This window comes from Dromaius novaehollandiae, chromosome 3 (assembly GCF_036370855.1).
Source record: "Dromaius novaehollandiae isolate bDroNov1 chromosome 3, bDroNov1.hap1, whole genome shotgun sequence".
NCBI classification, from domain to species: domain Eukaryota; kingdom Metazoa; phylum Chordata; class Aves; order Casuariiformes; family Dromaiidae; genus Dromaius; species Dromaius novaehollandiae.
In genome coordinates, this window is record NC_088100.1 from 123,485,050 (window position 1) to 123,504,879 (window position 19,830).

A 19,830-nucleotide genomic window follows, 5' to 3' on the forward strand; every position below is an offset into this window, starting at 1 on the left:
ATTGCTTCCTGTAAAGTGAAGCATTTTGCTTAAACTGTTTTCATACTTTATTCTGTATGGATGTTCCCTTGATTTTAATTTAGCTGTAATGTAATTATGTAAATTTACAGATTATTATCTAGTTGATAAACTCTTGCTGATGACTATGGAAAAAATACTCTGCCAGTTTTCTGTAATTGCATAATTTTTTTTCTCTGTATCCAAGATTTTGGAAGATGATAGAATACTTCGCAAATGCAGGATGTGGAAGTGAAGTTGGTGGGATCTTGGGTCAAATAGAAAAGTGTATGGATGTAGATTATGTTAAGATGAGAACAGCAAAAATGGTATTTTAATACAATGTGGTTTGGGACAGTCTACATTGTGTTTTTATTAAACTGAAGTTTATATGATCCCTTTGGTTGAAATGCTAATGATCCTACTTTGTGTAACAACTAACCATTTTAAAGAAGAACTCTTATTCTCAGCCAAACTTTTAACTGTAAAAATGTAAGTTTACCTTTCAGGCATTAATGTGATACTTTTTTTTTCTTCTTCCTAATCCACTGCTGATAAAGTAAACACAAAATTCCTCGTCCCCTTTTCTCTCCTGTCTATTCATGCTAATGGGGTTTTGCATATTAAAGCTGTTCAGTCATATCATCACAAACTTCTTTCCCTGTTACTGTGAGTTGGCAGTAGGGACAAATGGGCAGAGGGACTGTCCTTACCGATTACTTTGCAAACGTAATGGTTTCGGGTAAGAACCTAGGAAGGAATTCCTGAAAGGTAAAAGGATTTCCAAGAGCTTGTTCACATCTTTGATTATTCTTTGACTGAGCACAAAAGTTCATCTTTAAATAGTAGAAATAGCTGCCATATTGGGGTGGGTATTGAAATTAAATAAACCTGTGGGTTGTTTTGCTGTTCCTAAAATAACACACCAGTGAAGTTTGGGAAGTACTTTAGAAAGTGCCAGTGTCAGTACATGCAATGCTAAGACAAGATTTTTTTCAGCTCTTAGAGGAATTATAGGAAGCTTGAGCCCATCCAAGCTGCTAAGTATTTTAGGAGCCTGGTTGTGTTAATACTTCAACATATGAGCAGTCATTTATGATGCGAACTCATATCTGGCTGCTACTTTCTCTTCTCCAGATAGCCAAAATTGTCTGCCAGAGGGCTTTTTTTTCCTCCTGGTGTGAGCATGATCAAACAGCAGGACTTAGTGTAGCAAACAATAAAACAAGAAAAAAATGCATGAAACCTCAGTAAATGGGTCAATAGGCATTTTTATTTAACTAAATTTGTTAGTTTAATATTCTTGAAGTCTTAGATGTTAAGTGTGAATGTCTGACTGAATGAGAGTCCTGAAAGTTGGTTAGTTCTACAGTAACATACTTACATACTGTTCTTCTCCACTTTCAGTATTATGGACTGCAAATCTTGGAAAATGTGATAAAAACAAGATGGAAGATTCTTCCGAGGAACCAGTGTGAAGGTAGGGAAACATTTTTGTCTTCGCCTCTTATCTTTGTGTATGTGTTGAGATTTAGGCCATTAATTCATGTAAATAATTTAAGTCTAAATATAGTTAGACTAGTAACTTTATATAGGGAAACGATCTGTGCTTTTCTGGATGATGGTACCATGTCTTTGTCTTTTGTGATAATGTACTCAGTAGCATGGTGAGCACTCAAAATTCTCAAATTTTAAAAGTTAAAAGGTAGGACTGATGCTTCTGAAACATGACTTGCTGCATTAACTCGCAGGCCAAACTTGACATGAAGCAGTCTAAGCTAGGCAGCTGCAGGGGGCTGGTTCTGTGATTCTCCTGTTAGGCACAGGAGGGTCTCTTCAGCTGCCTGTGCTGTGTCTGCAGCCCCATTATTGCGCTTTCATTTTTCTGGCAGACTGGAAAGAAACTTCCCATGTGCTACCAGTTGTCCAACACTGATTTATGTGACTGACCTTTCTTTTGAAGTTGTTAGCAGTCATAATCATTGTAAAATAGAAACACTACGTAAAAGGATAGTCTTATCTATTAATAGTCATTCTTCTAGGTTGTGAAATACTCTAAAGCTTGCTGTAATTCATGTAAGTGTATGTGCAGCTAGTTTGCGCTAACTTGAAATGCAGTGTAGGGCAGACTTCAGCTTTCTATGATTGCAGGGAATCTCAAAGCCTTAAAATGCTTGTTTTTATTTTCTCTGCCCTATGCCTTGTAATTAAGTGTTAAATCACAGAGGTTTTTTTAGTATAATTATACTAAGTAGAAATACATTGTGTAAGTTTTTACACTCTGTGGTATAGGATTAGTGCTTGTTTGTATAGCTTTCTGTCAAGTTATGATAACTTGGATTTCAGACCATAGGTTGCAACTACTTTAAGTTCTTGACATCATGAAACTTGAATATTGTCACCGTTCCACACTGCTGTTTTGTTACTAAAAGCTGATTTTGGAACTCTCTCCAAATTTCTATGTTCTGCTGTGAGCTCTTTTTTAATAGTGCTAAGATGCTATTTGAATTTTTACTGCCACTGCTTTTGCTCTGAAACAATGTTGATGAAAAGATAATTGTAAGTCAATGAAAAAAATGTATAGAGGGAGGTTCCCCCTTTTTTGTGATTGTTTTTCTTCTCTGCTTTTTCCACCAACTGTAGGTTGATAGGTGGAGCATAGGTCTCTTTGCTAGTGGAAATAAGGTTTCACATGCATTGTGGTGTTGGAAACAACCTTACCAACTTTAGGAAACAGTTTCAACTAAGGCTCAAAACCAGTTGCATTCTGTTGAGAAACTCTAAGGGGGAGCACCCTGAAGTTGTCTTCTGTGTGCTTTTATTAATTAGGATGTGTGAACTTATTCCTGTGACTACTCAGTTTCAGCATTTGTAAATGGTTCTCTTAAACATTTCTGCTGTTGGAGCAGAACAGGTTAAAAAAGGAGGAGTCAGAATGAAGGAGTTACCGACTCTATTTACTACTCCGTGCTGTTGAAGGGCGGTATAGTAGAATAACAGAGAACACAGATAGACTAATATGATAGTTTGGGACTGAACAAATGCCAAATACAGAATGTACTTCAGTAATGGTATGTCTTAAAAATATGTACTCTGAATGCATAGAATAGATAAGTAGTCGATAGGTTGAGGATGTTGGCTGCTGTTTGGGTCATTTTATCACATCTGTTCTTGAGACACCATAATACTGGATACATGCCTGTTAAATGAGTTAGGAAACTGATATGTTTGAACTGGTGCTTTCTATATTATTACTTCGCCACTTGCAGGCGTGGTAATACTATTTGACTAGTTGCTGTCATATGAGAAGATACAATAATCATAGCTGAATACATTACAATGCAAAATAAAATTACTCTCTGCAGTTGTGCAATCATATGTTCATACACTACTCTCAGTATTCTTTCTGTCTCTTATGAAGACTCGGGGCAGGGGGAGTATCCTTCATCCTAACAATATGTGCCTTTTAATTCAGCCTCTGAAAAGAGGAGCCAAACATGTTTAGTGTACAATGGCATTTGATCCATCTTAGCCTCAAAAGTTTGAGAGGGAGAAAAAAATCTACAGCCTGAATGTTTCGTCTCTGCTCCCTTTTCATCTCTGTGGTTGTCTCCCCTGCCCTCCCCCCGATAATACCAGATGATATAAGAGAACTGCTCCTCTCAGTTCATTCAGGCAATTTAATTACCTGGGAGATAGTAAGACTGGTTAAATTGAGGCTTACTTGATTCTGACTCCACTCATCCCTTTGGTTGGCAGGATTTTCCTGTTTGAAGTGTAACTAGTAAAATGTTGGGTGCAAGAAATTGAAACTCATTGTGACAAAGTCATGGCAACAAAGTACTTCATGCAGGTTTTAAATGAGTTGATTTTACTTGTGTCTTATTTTATCAAACTTGGCATGTCTGGTTTGATTTGTGTTGCAAATGCATTAGCTGACAACCTCACTTCTGATTAAGAAAATAATCTATCAGAAAATACTGGTTTCCACTTGTAGCAATAGCAGTGCTTAAAGATTTAAACTTAAAAGTAGGTCTGACTTGAGCTGTAAGTGGAATAAAAACAGTTACTGGAACAACCTGTCTGAAAATTTTGGGGTAAATAAACCAATTTCATCAATTAGCCTGAACCATAACTTGAGTTGAAAGTTTTTTTTTCCAGCTCAGCATGAAATTGTACATCAGAACAACTTGTTGGTTCTTGAGAATAAGCAGTGTTGTTGTTGTTTTTCCTGTCTGGATGTTGGGAACTTTTAGCTTCTAGCCTAGAGTTCTGAATGCAAGTAGGAAAACTGCTTTCTTCAGAAGATATGTCCTTTGGGCTAGGTCTCCATTCTTAAATTTGCTCTTATTTTACAATATTTTTTTTAGTGTTGAGCTGTTCTGGCATTGGTGCATTTTAACTTTTGAATAGTTGTTCTGCTCCTCAGCTATCACTTATTTCTGAAATTGATGAGGATTGCAATCACTTTTGGAGAGTTCATCTTTACCATTCATAATTCTAAACTAGGAATTGGGCAAAACAATTTCTGAAACACTTAGATCTTAGTGATTACTCTGCTTTTGGGGGAGGGGCTTGTGATTGATGTGGGGTTTTTCTTGTTTTTTGTTTTTTTGCTTTAGCAGCTAGCGGTTAGAACTTGTTCTGAACTGGTGTTCTAGACAAAAGTGGGATTTGTAGAACACAGAATCCTTGAAGTTCAATTTAATAAAGCAGGTGCCTGGCCAGTATGTTCAGCCTTCAGGCGTATTGAGTTGTGGTTCATAACAATGGATTAAACTTGCTTTTTAAAATGTACTGAACATGTAAGAAAATGCTTTGGATTGCTCTTGCATGTATACAAATGATGTCATATGTAATTTTCATTCAAATCATCTTTGAAGCTTTTTTAGTGGAAAAAAAAATGCAGGCATATTCTAGAGCATCCCATGCAGTGATCAACTTGGCTTACTTCAAGAGTATTGATCTATCATTTTAAAATTAAAAAAAAATCAGATTATCAAGATGATATTAAATTGCTTTAAATTCTGATTTTCAGTACAGCAGATTGTTTAATAATGGTTACTTACAAAGAGTGTCACTTGATTATAGTGCTATGGTCTCAGTAGGATTTTCTCTTAAAGTGTAAAGCCTGCTGAGAAAGGCTTCTTGGTCTTCCAGTTTAGTGATACATTTCATTAATCCTGCAATATGAGTTGAAATTCTGTTCCTGTGAACAGAGAGAGCTTGTCTGTGGTGTTCTGAGTTGGAATGGATGAGCACTTTTGCATTATGAAATCTGAATTGCCTGTACAACTTCTCATTTTTGAACTGAAAAAATTGAAGTGTTCAGAGACGTGCGGTTTACTGGCTCACAGGAAGAACTCGGAGTAAAAGCATAAAGCTTTTGATCTAGTGGAAGTTGTGTTCTATAGAGAAGACTTTTTCTGGGGAGTGCTTCGGTTTCCTTATGGAGTTATACTGGCATACTCTGTGAGGGGATACTCCCCCCACCCTCATCCCCATATTCTGTGTAATGAAGTGAATGATGATCTGTATGGAACTTGCATGGGGGGGGGGGTGGGGAACAGGGACAAGATCTATCTTCCTTCCCCCTTCTAAGAATTTTCATGAAGGCTGTTTTATCTAAAGCAAATAGATATGGATTGATCAGGTTTACCACTAATGGTGAAAGATCTTCGGGACAGTAGAGTAAAAGCATTGTGTCTTAAGACTAAAAATAAGTGGGTGCTTAAGCCATATGAGTAGTCCCAAAACTCGATCAATTAAGTATAAGCGTCTTACAAGTGTGTCTAGAGGGGTTAGTTCAGCTTTAGGTTTTGAAACTCTTATTTTTGGGTACAAAATAATGTTAATTTGCTGAGTTATATTGTGTGCCTGCTTCATTTATACCTCTTGTTATTTCATATAAATGGAGAGTTTGTTAATTGTAGTTAACTAATGTAAATACACTTATGCAGTACCAACTGTAACAATTACAAACACTTGTTAAATGGTATTTGTGCTCTGTAACTGTATAAACGGGTGTGCTTGTATGTCTTCAGACAACTACTTCTTGAACTTCAGGTATGTATTTGTGTTACTAAGATAACTGCACGTTGTGCATTCATCATAATGTGCTGTCATTCTGTCACGATAGAAACTATTCTGAGCTCAAGTTAGTCTAGGTGAAATATAAATGTTCTTAGAAGTATCATTCAACAATCAAACTATAGGGTATTTCATATTTCTCAATTTAGGCTGGATGCAGAATTTACTGGAGTTTTATAATGTTATGTTTCTCATGTCCTATTTTGCTGTAACTGTTGAATAGCTTGAGTCACCTATGAAACCAATTTCCCTCCAGAAGGGGTTTCAGTTTACTCATGTGGCCTGTGTAGAGGGAACACCTGCAGAAGATCTGATGAGGAGTCAGATGACTGACAGAATGTGTGATAGTAGCCCCAGACTCAGCTCTTTTGAAGCTGACCAAAACTGGTCAGGGCCGGACATGCATATCTTGCTTTGCCAATAATGTCCAGCTGCTTTGCAGTGCGTAACTGCTCAAGAATTGCGTAGTTGAGATAAGGAAATAGCTCTAATAGATAAAAGGGGGCCCCCTAGGATAAACGTGTAGGCAGGACTCACTTCAGTGTGACCCATCTGTCCAGCAGCCTCCCATCAGCTGCCCCTCTGTGTGGTTCCTGGGCTCCCTGCACAGTTAGGAGTGCAAGTCCTTTGTTAAATCTAATTTGTTTAACCCTTCGCATCTCTTAAATGCCAGTATCTGACCCTCCTTTCTCACCTTACAGTTGCAGCCTGCCTCACCAGGGAGAAGCAGTTTTCGGTTAAGGACTACAATATTTAATACTTGTACAGAAACTTTCCAAAAGGCCTTGAATTAGGAGTATGCTTGTTACATTACATCATCCTTGCTATATCATGTTTTACTTACCAAAAATGCTAACCAAGACACCAGTCCAGGCCTTCTGACAATGATGATGTCTAGCCTTTCTGGTAATTAGAACATGATCTGATGTTGGAGCTAGGTTGATTTACTAGCCAACTGGTGTGGAAAAAGGTGTTCCACATCTATCTGTGTGTGCTTCTTGATGTCTTTGAGCCAGTACTGGTGCTTGTTTGGCCCTTTAGTGAGCTGATTCGGGGAGTGGTAGAAGATAGCTTTAAAACAATCTTCAGCAATGCTAGTTTTCTACTAGTCTCGCCCCTGAACAAACTCGTGACTGGATGCTGTGAGCACCACTGCCATCTCAGTGAAAGTGTTGGAATGGAAAACAGGGACTGCCCCCTTTGGTTGAAGGTTGTCGTGAGACCAGCTTAGCTTTTGTCAAATGGGTCCTTGGAGAATGTTATATTTGTGTCCTGTGTATTGTGGTTGGGGTTTTTGTGTTTGTCTTTTGGAAGGCTTGTTTTCCAGAAATAGCTCTCTCTCCCAGTCCGGTGGCTCAACGAAATGTCAGAACTTGGCAGTTTTGTTCTTATCTTCAAGACTTGTTCAGCTGCTTCCCTGATTGAAGGAGATCTGTGTTCTAGGCAGCGTTTGTGTGGCTTGTGCATGCTCAGTGCCTGCCTCCTTAAGATAAATGCTTTCTGTTAAATCCCCAGAACACACTGAATTTAGGGAATACAGTGGGCTACTACCCTTGAACAGTTTCTTGGACTTTTTCTGCTGAAAATCAATAACTAGCATATGTGTTAGTTTTTGTCAGTATAAACTATCTATTTTTCTACTCCAAATTATTTCATCTTCCTATGGAGTGATTAAAAAAACTATTAAATTTTGAGCAGAAAGTGTAATACTTTCAATAAAGAATACATGTTGTTGTGTAGAAATGCATAATTTAAGCAAAAGAAAAAGCATTAGGGAATTGGATAGTTTTATGCTTTTAAAGGATTGAGAATATGACTTTGTTCACTGGATGGAAGTCCTTAAAAGCCTGCAGTATTGATGTGACATTTGAAAACTAGTTGACTCTTTAATATTGTCTGTTGCTGAGCTATGGTCACCATTTTTTTCAGTGGAGAAGCTTTGGAGCTGAACAGTAATTTTCATCTGCAAGTGGTCTCAAGGCCACATTGCACAGCCAGGTGCCAGGTAGCACAGCACGCAAGTAGTAACTGGACAGCCTAATTCTATCAATGCAGCAAGACAGTGAATGTTTCAGCTTTGAAATCGGAAGTGTAAGAACAATGTTCACCACAAAGAATTGCAACAATAGGCCTCCCTTAGTGGTCTGGCAGACAGTTATAATATCATAGTTTCTGGCACAATAAACCTGTTTCTGTACTATTTTGGGGACTTCCATATCTCATTTGTGAATTACTACAGTGCTTTATCGAAGTCTGTAGCTTTTTGTTGCTGTTGTTGAGCTTTAAAATATTAGGAGAGTGCAATGATGTCAGACAAAGACCTGGACTTGTTAACAACTCTTTTCCAGTGGCTGACAGTGATACTTGTTTTGTTAGTAAGTGTTTTTTTGGCATAGCCTGGATTGATCCAAGTTGGTAATGATGAAGAGATTCATTTGTCATTGGAACTACTTGTAGAACTGCTCCTCTCTAGTGTGCATCTAACAGCTGAAAGTCTAGGTGTAATGTTTCCAGATTTCATAAGAACACAAATACAGAACTGAACAGAACCATTCCCTTTTAATCCTGTTGCTCAGGCCTGAAATGCAAAAAAGTCTAATTTTGGTAAAGTCTTAGAAATCTTGTTTATAATAGTGGGTAAGAAACCATTGTGGAAATGAAACATCTTGAACATAAAGCATTCTTCTTGGTAAACTTAACAGCTTTTTATATAATTTTCATAGTATACATTTTGTCTGCATGAGTCAATTAACTGTCCTGTTGAAGAAATAATTAAAACCAGATTTTGGCTTCATGAAGTTGAATAGCAAAATATTTTCATATTCTAAAACTTTTCTATGACAATAAAACTCTTGCCCAGTTTGAAAGGTTTAATTTGTAGTGTGCTAAGATTTGATTGTCATGTCAAAGCTAACCTGAAGTAGACTACTGTTAGTAATGTTAATCTAGTTTGTGACTCCAGGTCCTCTCTGCGTATTTTTCTTGAAATTGGACATATTGCACAAAGTGGTTGTGGGCATATGTGTCAAAAGTCACTTGGAAATTCTGCATTTAAATTCCTGATGTTAAAGTGAATTGGCTAAATAAACTGGAGTATCTCTGAAGCTTTATATACACTGCAGGCATTTCACCAAAACTTTCCTGCAATTCCAGCTAAATAGTATTAAAACTAGAGTTCTGCTTAGAAAGTTTTATTTGTTTTTGAAGTATGCTTTATTGAGAAGCATTAGTCAAAAAGGTAGTAAAGGGCTCTTTTTTTTTCCGTTTTGTGTCCTTCCATTGTAAACATTTAGCTGAAATAGTAAGAATGTATTTGTCAACTTCAGAGTTGTTAGATAGGACCTGAAAATGCATATTGGGTAGAAATACATTTTACTGAGGGAGCTCTATAGCAGCATTTGTAAGCACCTGTCAAAATACATGTCACTGCCTGGACAGTGCTAGATGCCATCTCTGTATGTTCAGCCTGATAGTGTTCTGCTGTGCTACCAGTGCAGTGTTTCTCACCCTTTCTTACAGCCTTAAGGAAGCTGATAGACTGATCTGGGGTAGATCACTGCAAGTATAAATGCAAGAACTTAATCTAGTCCTTAGGCTGTTTCCTTTGTTTTATTAAAATAACTGAGGCCTAGTATCATCTCGTGCATTTGAAATGTCCTCCTGAAGAACTGGTGAACAGGTGTATTTTTCCCCAAGTATATTTTCCCCAAGTCAAGAGTGGTATGCATTTACACATGCACGTATTCCTGAGAGATGCTTCTTCTTAAACACATGTGAAGAACCTGAATTCAAAACATGACTCAGTTGAAAATAAATTCTCAACTCTTCTGCAGGTATAAAAAAGTATGTTGTCGGCCTAATTATCAAGACCTCATCTGACCCAACATGTGTAGAAGTAAGTGAATTCTCTTCAGGGGAGGAAAAGAGAGGGGACTATTATTCATAACCTGACTTTCCTTTTCTCTTCTCCAGAAAGAGAAAGTGTATATCGGGAAACTGAATATGATTCTTGTTCAGGTAAGCTGAGTTCATCAATTTTTTAACTTTAAGACAAAGTTGAATATAGTGAACAGAATATGTGATTTTACACAAGTAAGCAGAAAGAAACTGTACTTATCCTGTGGATGTTTCAATTTTCAGATACTGAAACAGGAATGGCCAAAGCACTGGCCAACTTTTATAAGTGATATTGTGGGAGCAAGCAGGACAAGTGAAAGCCTTTGTCAGAACAATATGGTGATCCTTAAGCTATTGAGTGAAGAAGTGTTTGACTTTTCCAGCGGCCAGATAACTCAAGTAAAAGCTAAGCATTTGAAAGACAGGCAAGTATATGTATTTAATGCTTAATAACTAGGTTACACTTTGTGCTTGCTGCTGAATAGTTGCTCTCTAAGGTTTTGACTAAACACCTGCAGTTATCAAATTTTATTTTTAAGGCTAAGGGGAATACTATTTTCTCTTTAAAGCAGTATTGTTAAGTGATACCAAACTTACTTTGTACAAAGGTATATTTACATCATTGCAAGTAGCATCCATTGACAGATGGTCCTACCCTTTTAACAGATCATTGAGCATTGCCTGTGTTTCCAAGCCAGGATTTGCAGGCACAGACTTAGGGCAGTTCAACAAATGTGTTTTTCCTCCCAAAATTGGTAATTGTGAATGCTTCTATGGACATAGGTCTCCAGAGCCTATTCTGTGACTATAGACACTTTGCTGATTAAAGTGGATAGGATTGTTTGTAGAATGTGGTAATGCTTAATTTTTAATTTCTGTGTTTTTTACAGTATGTGCAATGAATTCTCTCAGATATTTCAACTGTGTCAATTTGTGATGGTAAGTCTGATTTTTATTTTTATTTTATTTTATTTTTTTAATCACTGGGTTTTTGCAACTATTTCCCTCCCCCATCATGCCCAGTAATGTTTTATTAATGAATACCAATGGTCCTGTTACAGGAAAACTCCCAAAATGCTCCCTTAGTCCATGCAACTTTGGAAACTTTGCTACGATTTCTGAACTGGATTCCTCTGGGATATATATTTGAGACCAAGTTAATCAGCACACTAATATACAAGGTACTCATGTAAAAATTGATGGTTCTTAATTTTAGTGGTTATTAAGAAGCTTAACATACAACACACTTGTAATATGCTTAATTTTTCTTTTCTTAATAGTTCTTAAATGTTCCCATGTTTCGAAATGTCTCTTTGAAGTGCCTCACAGAAATTGCAGGTGTCAGTGTAAGCCAATATGAGGAACAGTTTGTAACACTTTTTACATTGACCATGATGCAGCTAAAACAGGTAATGTTTTTAAAACAGGTAATGTTTTTAATAAATCTTTTTCTTTTGACTGTTTCGTATAGGGAAATCAACTTTTATAGAACCTAGTTCAATTTACAAATTCATGTTCAATATAGAGGTCTTGATGGGGACATGCTCTGTGTACTTCATTGTGTCATTTAATTGTATTTATGGCTTGATCAAGACATGTTAAGTGTATTATCTGTGGCTCTAGGTTATAGCTGTATTTCTGTTAGATTAATTTGTTTGGATTAATTCAAGAGAATTCCTGAGGGTTCAGGCTGTCTGGGGTAAATTGAGAGAAATGTAACAAAATGCAATATATGGCTTTAAAGACCTAGTTCAGTTTCAAAGTGATCAAAGCTTTTTTCAAGGATTTTGACAATGCCACATATAGCGGTATTCCTAATGATCTAATTCTGTGGTCTCCACGAGCAGTTCAGTACGTGAGTTTATAGCTTTTTCTCAATGTGTTTGTAGCCTGCGTGGACAGTTACAAGGTTTTATTGACAGGTCAGTCTTCTGTATACAGCTGTTTCATCATGCTTGTTCAGTCTCTTTCTAAGCCTCATATAGGACAGATTCTTTGCCACTCTCCAATATCTGGAAGGGTATATTATTGACATTAAAACTAGGAAGACTTTTCTTGAAGAGTCTTCTGAGTAACCTTAAATGTAGTTGCTTTTGCAAGAATTACCTGTAGATCTCAATTGTTCCTGCTGACTTGAAGGTGGGTTGGCTTGCTGAGAGACAATTCACACTATTAAAAGCAAATAATTTTAATTCTTTGTCACTGGTATGTTTGAGAATATACACTGTTTCATCATAAAAATGCCACCTTCAAATCTGTGACTTGTTTGTAAATTAGAAGGTAACTTTGACTTCCAGCACTTCTATTTTGAAGGTTATGGTAATACCACATTTTGTTTTGTCTTTCCTCAGATGACGATATCTAGTATAACTTTCATTAAATACAATATCCTTACTAGAAACAAGGAACTTATCTTGCATTTCTAAGCAGCTTGGACTGTGCAACTTACCCTTTTGATGTAGGGTGATAACTATGTAAGGAGAAAGATCTGAAATTTTGTGCTGTTCCATGCAAACTGTTTTTACTGTAATGAAATAACTGATAGATTTACTAGAGGATACAAATCTTTGTAATCTAGTTCTGTTTTAGATGAGGTTCTTGGTTAGCGATCTCTAACTAGCAGCCTTATTCTTTGATTTCCGTTTTTATTATAAAATTTTTAAATGTTGTACGTGACAAATTAGTTTCTCGTTCTTCTCTTGAAATAAAATGTGGTATTTATGACGAAATGCAATATTGTCACTTACCAACCTGAGGGGAAAGTAAGATCATCTTAAATGTATCTAAAGTAATACTTTGAAACTAAGTATACTTGTTGCTGAGAGGCATAATTCTTTCAAATAGAAAATGAGCTGTTTATCTATTACAGATCAGGTCCACAAATTACATAGGTTTCTGTTTCCTGTTCTTTGCTGTTGCTACACAAATTGTTTTACTACTGTTCTTTGGCACTGAAGTATGAAGACGTAGCTTAAGCTTATCTAAATGAGCAAAGAGCGTGCTTGATTTCCACTTGGTTGGATACAAGGGTAGAATATATTTCCTTGAGATCACTATTCCTTGATTTTGTCCAGTTTTACTGTTTTGATTATAGTGAACTGTGATTTGAATTCCTCTACCAGAAATCCTAGTATCTGAATTCTAAGTGTGAAAGGTGCAGGAGTTCAATTTTGCTATCAGTGTTTTATTCCTTGCCTCTTTTGGACTGTTTCCTATTTTGAAACATTGGCTAATAACAGGAACTATGACTTTTTTTTAAGTCATGTTAATTACCACAGAGATAAGCCTTTTTACAGGTAGTTTTTCTTTTGAGGATGTAACAGCAGCCTATAAGCAGACACTGGGTCTAAAACTTTCTTAATTGCTTTAAGCTAGCACTTCAGAAAAGATGTGCTGTAAGATCAAAAGTAGTTCTTACAGAACATATCCTGATATGCTGGGGTTACATGTTAGAGTATCTGTCTTTGACTGCTCTGGAGCATCAGCAGAAATACTGGGGATTAGCTGTTTCCACCAGTTGCTTCTGAAATCAACAGCTGATTAGCAAGTAACATTTACAAGGTGTGCTAGGCAGGTGAGGTACTGCTGTTGTGCAGCACACATTGTTTAGGCTGTGAGATGTATCAGAGAAGTTCCCTCTCATGTTTTGAGGGGAGGGAAATAGAAGATGATCCTTGTCCATTTTAGTGGAGGATATTCTCATGCCCAGGTTGTTGACTTTTGAGCATTTTTTAACAGTCATGTTGATTTCTGTTTTTAACCCTCCCCCCGCGATTTGCAGTGTTTCTTCATCTTTTAGGTACTCTAGAACTACAGAATAGGCATACTTCTAGTTAAGTCGTGCCTCCCCCTTCCCTCCCCACCCCTGTGCAGGCTTCAAGTAGACCTGTAAGATTTTTATCTAGTCGGAATAAATCCGTTAGTTTTGCATGCACCAAACTCACCTAATGGATTAGGTGGCTGGTCACTATTTTCTCAGTTTTTGCAGATGATGATCTTGAGTCTAAATAGTAATACATCTAGCCTAAGTTTTCTTAAAACATCAGTTGAATGCCAAATTGGCTATTTGGCGTAATTTGCAGCTTGCAGGTTTTCAGCGTTGCATAATTGTTGTATCTGAATTTGACCAGAACTGTTGTATCTATTACCAAAACTTGTTTTTTATCTCTTAGCTTTGTAAAATAAACTGTTAGAGAACAAATGCACAGAAATCTGGCAGCAGTGAAGACATCAAACTTTCTAGTCTGTTCTATGAGTTAATAGTGTTGATTTTAAAGAGTGTAACTTGCTACTCAGTGCTGGTGTTGAAAATGTTTGATTTGTATAATGAAAGAAATTTAAAAGCCAGGGCATCTCACAGGAGGTATTGCAGAGATTATTGAAATAAGAGATACAAGATTACTGAAAAACACTTCTATCTTTTGGGAACCTTCCTTACAATTTCTAAATATCATGGAGAACATATTTCATGGTTGTTCTAATGTTATGATAGTGTAATGTTCTGAGACTTAATGCTGTTAGGGACAGCTAAAATGTTTTTAGAACAACATTACCTGAGGCCCAGTGAAAGATGATTTTGATAGGGTGTATACCTTCCTTTATTTCCGGCTGCTGTTCTGTGAGGGATGGAAGAGGGCTGTTTAGTTCTTTCGAACTGTTCGTAGCTGTTTACATTTTTGCCTTACAGTCCATCTCAGGAACGAATGTCCTCTGTAGGAAGAAGGGGATACAATGAAAAGCAATAATCCTTTCCAAAAGAGAAAATATTTGTTAATACACAGTAGTGTTGCTCCTGTATAAAACAGGAAATTCTTGATTATGTCCGTATTCTTTTTATTAGATGCTTCCTTTAAATACCAATATTCGACTTGCATACTCGAATGGAAAAGATGATGAACAGAACTTCATTCAGAATCTCAGTTTGTTTCTTTGCACGTTCCTCAAGGAACATGGTCAACTTATAGAAAAGAGATTAAATCTGAGGGAAACATTAATGGAGGTAAGTTATTCAGTTTATCTGGTTAAAAAATGTAATCAATATATTCTAATAATCATATCTCAAAGGATGTGTTACTAATACAATCTTTAGATAACTGTGCTTAATAGTGGTTAGATGACAAAAAATTACTTCTTTCCTGCACAAAATAAATCACGTGAATACAAGAAAGCTTTAAAGTTTTTTGTTTTTTTTTTTTTTTTCTGGCATATTTTAATGGCATTTTATTCTCAGTGATCTTCTGCTAATAAAATGTCTGAAAACTATAGGTCTTTTTTTTCCCCCCTTCTTCTGAGAGACGCTGTATATTCTTTTTCCATGGTTCTTTATGGTATTTTGTTTTTACCTCTCACGTAGCGAAGGTGTTGCTATGATTTTTGTCACTTGTAAAGTGGGCTGCTTCATATGCAACCTTTATTCCCCATCAAAACCTGGTTTCTAGGATACAGCACGTAGAGGAATTCAGTGCTTCTGTCCTGGTGTAGCTTCATGCCTAATATGCCGCTTCCCAAAGTTTAACTGAAAGGTTTTAAATGAAATCCTCAAAGTCAATATTCTGTTTCTATATAATACAGGTGATGTATGCCAGTAACACTTAACAATTTGGCAGAGTTCTGCCCTTACTTATTGTGCACCCTTTATTGTAGTATTACTGGTCTTGGAGGAGGACCTACAGACCTTGATTATCTGTTACCTTGTAAGATTTACAGTTTTCCTTCCTTTCTGCTTGTTCCCTTCTTTTCCTGGTGACTGCAAAGAATGCAGAACAGCTTTACTGTCAAAATTACCAGGATCTGTGGTAATAAAAGTAATGGAAATTCAGCTAGGAACGGAGGGATAGGAAGACTTAACTTCAGTGTTTACTAGTCATCTAGAATTTATCACCCCATACTGTAGTGGGACTGTATCACAAGACTAGTTCTTTTTTGGGGTGTGTGTGTGTGTGTGGGAGGGGGGGATTGTTCATGTTTTTAAACTGTGCATAAAACTTTTGCTGAGGGTCATCTGTTCTGTGGTGGCTTTTTGCTAGCTCCTTCCCAGTGGTGAGCTCCAAGGGGATGAAACTGGCTCCATAGCCCCTTGAAGCACCGCTTCCTGTGCCCCAAATTCAAGCCCTGTGCAGGTATGGAGTGAACAGGGTGAGGAGCTGCCCCGAGACAGAGGCAGGAAAGTAATACTTCAGTTTAAACCTGGAGAGCAGGTTTCATTGGGAGAGAGAAGCACATCTTGTAGGTATATTGGTTCTAATAGAATAAATGTCCATCTGAATTCTAGTCCATTTTGCAGCTAGTATTCTTAATATGTTTCTTCTGGAGGTAGTCTTCTATAAAAGTGTATATCGTAAGTTGTTTGCAAATAGCAAGTTGTACCTCATTTAGGAGATGGACTAAGTGTAATTTAGTTTACTTAATTTAAAAAGCTATCAGTGATTCCTGTATAATTCCCTAAATCAAAAGGAATAAGCTTTTCCTAAATAACTGAATCGGGGAACACGGCTCAAATTTCGGCTTCTGTTAGAGGCTGTGTCGTGAAGACCTGTGTGAACAGCTGAAGTAGTTGTGTGTCCTATGCAATTGCCTGTAAATTATGGTGCGATTTTTAGGTCTCGCCTCCTGTGTTGTCAGGCATAATTATGTTAAATTCTTCTTAAAGATGGGCCTCTACAAAATTCAGTTCTGAATGTCTTTGGGTCTTGTGTACAGTGTTGAAATGTTTCATGAAGTTCTTTAGCTGGGTTTAAAATGCACTTTTCTAATTTGCAGTGTAATAGAGCTTTCAAATGTAGTTGTACAGCTAACCTGTTCTTTCCTGCACTATTGATGTAGCTGATTTTCTGCAGTTGTTCTACTGATTCATGGGAACCATGTACGCTGATATGAAGAAACTTGCATAAGTTACTGCCAGTAAAATTAACAAGAAAATCTGAGGAGTATATAGGACTGCTGCTAGTTGACATTGTAGATGTGGATGTTGAATGAGCTGCTTGCAGTCTAATTTAAAATGCTTTGAATCACTGTAGTATATGGCCTATGAAAGTGTATTTAGATTTCATTGTTTCTGTCTGTTTTGTTCCCTGGTGGGCTGTTGGCTCAGTATTTTTCACCAGGGAGTAGAAGAAATAAGGTAGGCTTAGAATGTTCGACCATGTAGTTATGATTTCTCTAATGGGTATCTTGGCCTTCACCTTTCAGTCTTTATGTTGGCTGTTTTGTCAGTAAAGTTGAAAAAGGATTCAGCGGAAGACATTACCAAAACAAACGGGCAATGTGGTTTTGACATTTATCTTCAGCTCTTCAGGATGTGAGGATCCAGAACTGAACAAGTCACTGAAACTAGCTGTCAAGGGTTTTTTGAGGCTGTAAAGCAAAATGCCTTGAGAAGACTCTAGTGGCTGTGATTTTGAATATTTAAAAACAGGCTGATTTTGGGGTGTTTTTTTCTTTTAAGGGGTTTTTAGCCTATTGAAAGTATGTGCCAATTTTTAGAACTGAAAAACAATAGCAATCGATATGATGCTTTGTTTCTGAGTTGTTGCTCCACTGGTCAGAACTCTGACTTGTAAGTAATGTTACTGCAGTGTTAATGCCTTGTGTTCCTGCGTGTTATGCTAATTTACCATTTTATCAGTGTTCAGATAACAGAACTTGAAGCAATATAGTTTTACCTTTAGAAATGATTAATAATCAGTTGTGTAAATTGCACTTTTTTAGGCTCTTCATTATATGTTATTGGTATCAGAAGTTGAAGAAACTGAAATATTCAAGATTTGTCTTGAATATTGGAATCACTTAGCTGCTGAGTTGTACAGGGAAAGTCCATTTTCAACATCTGCTTCTCCATTGCTTTCGGGAAGTCAACACTTTGATGTTCCTCCAAGGAGACAGCTTTATTTGCCTGTACTATCCAAGGTAATTCATGCTTAAGTAAAGGTATTGTGAAGCTTTAGATACTGTTTTTGAGTTCAGACATCTTGCTTCATGTAAGGGGAGATTTCAGAAAATTTGTCCTGCTTTGAGTAGTTGTTGGTTGATTCAGCTCTAGTCATTAAATATGCTGAAATTGCCAAAATACTTTTTTGATTAATACTTATAGACTAGGCTGAAGATGGGGACACTGGTAGATGGCATGAGTGTTAAAACAATGTCTTAGTTGTTTTTAGATACTGATTAAGGACATGACTGATGTAAAAACATTGGAAGATTTGTATAAAACTTTCTTTAAACAGATCTACTGTTTTTTCTTCCATGGTAGTGTTGCAAGAACTTACTTTTAACCTCTTGACAGGACTGCTGTATAGGATTTGCTTAGTAGGCTTACTAAATCATACTAATAGTTTCCCTGTTATTTGGTTTGCACCTTGGTGGTGTTTGTCTGTATTTCCTTAGGAAAATGCAGCTGTTTTCTGGTTAGAGGAGGAGGCCAACTCAATATTTCCATTTTTTTTTAATGATAGTGGGATTGATTTTCTGCTCAGGAATGAGGTTTCTCATCTGACTAAATTTGACATAGTATTAAAAAAGTTTGTTTTTAATGAATCCAGTTATATAAAAGAGATGGTTAAAACTGTTACAGGTTAGTGTGTTAGGTCTGGAAGGAAAAAAAGTCTGTATAGGTAAAGTAGTCTTTAAAAGACCCTTAATTTATATACATTTAGAGGTTCTAGAAGGTATACTTCATCTTCTCCACCCTCCACACTTCCCAACTCTTTGTTCAGTTGTTTCCGTAGAGACGGAAGTCAGCAGGCACTGGTCTTCATGGCTTTTTAGTTAGCATGTGTGTTTACTTCCCTTCCAACTTGCTGTTGATAAACAGGAGCTAGTCTCCCAAAGTGCTGAAAATGCCTGTTACGTGATAGAATGCCTGACCAGAGTGCTTTAGAATCTGTGGAACTATGTGCTTATTTTCTTCTTATAGCTTTATTAAATTTAAACTTTTCTTTGTAAAATACAGGTCCGATTGTTAATGGTTAGCCGTATGGCTAAACCAGAAGAAGTGCTAGTTGTGGAAAATGATCAAGGAGAAGTAGTACGAGAATTCATGAAGGATACAGATTCCATAAACTTGTATAAAAATATGAGAGAAACATTGGGTAAGTGGCACTAGCAACTAGGTGTTCGTGTCCTGTGCAGTTGCACCAGCAGCATGTATGTTACAGAATGCTAGCTTATATGATCTGAATTCCATAGGATTAAAATGATCACCAGTGAGTAGTACAAAAACTTGAAAGGGAAGAGTGGTTGGAACTTTGGGGGTTTAAGCATGTAGTGCTCTTGTGTAACTTAGTCATATACTACCTAGTATTTGTTACTGTCTTTTTCGCATTGAAAACCTTAGTGATATCCCTCTGCTAAAATGCTTCAATTTGAGTGAAATCTCAGTTTTGTCAAACTACTCCCAAATACTGCTTGGCAACTTAGCAATTTGAATCTGAAGATCGGATCAAATCTGTAGATCTTTTAATTTTACTCCTATATGTGGAAAACCTTGAGGTATAACAATTATTTTTTCCCCCCAAAAAAACCTTTCTTGCCATATGACCAAAAATTAATCCTATATACATATGTAGAAAGCTTTTAAATTGGAAGGACTTCCCTGAAGAGTTTAAAGTTCATGACATGCGAATTATTTTTCACTCCTAGTTGAAATATTCTTGTGTAGACCAGGCGGTCAGTGAGCTTCAGAAGGGTTGTCCAAAGTTATTGCTGAAGTCTTAAAATGACCTCACTTGAAAATCTGTGCAAAAGCTGCTACATAACATGTAGAAAGAATTAAAAGTTGTGAGTACACTGAAGAATACCACAGTTGGTATTTCCATGATACTTAAAGTAGCACACATTTTATTCTTAGTG

At 36.8% G+C, this 19,830-nt stretch overlaps 1 protein-coding gene across 3 annotated transcripts in view; it reads left to right on the forward strand.

The window, feature by feature from the left end:
• The window catches only part of XPO1 (exportin 1), a 42,988-nt gene that overhangs the window by 10,920 nt on the left and 12,238 nt on the right, over positions 1 to 19,830 (forward strand). For all 3 annotated transcript variants that reach the window (XM_064510024.1, XM_064510025.1, XM_064510026.1), the window contains 10 exons: positions 1,405 to 1,477; positions 9,921 to 9,982; positions 10,060 to 10,104; positions 10,228 to 10,409; positions 10,875 to 10,923; positions 11,046 to 11,165; positions 11,265 to 11,393; positions 14,825 to 14,983; positions 17,692 to 17,889; positions 18,932 to 19,070. In XM_064510024.1, coding sequence (XP_064366094.1) covers positions 1,405 to 1,477; positions 9,921 to 9,982; positions 10,060 to 10,104; positions 10,228 to 10,409; positions 10,875 to 10,923; positions 11,046 to 11,165; positions 11,265 to 11,393; positions 14,825 to 14,983; positions 17,692 to 17,889; positions 18,932 to 19,070 — 1,156 coding nt within the window. The remainder of the gene's footprint in view (positions 1 to 1,404; positions 1,478 to 9,920; positions 9,983 to 10,059; positions 10,105 to 10,227; positions 10,410 to 10,874; positions 10,924 to 11,045; positions 11,166 to 11,264; positions 11,394 to 14,824; positions 14,984 to 17,691; positions 17,890 to 18,931; positions 19,071 to 19,830) is intronic.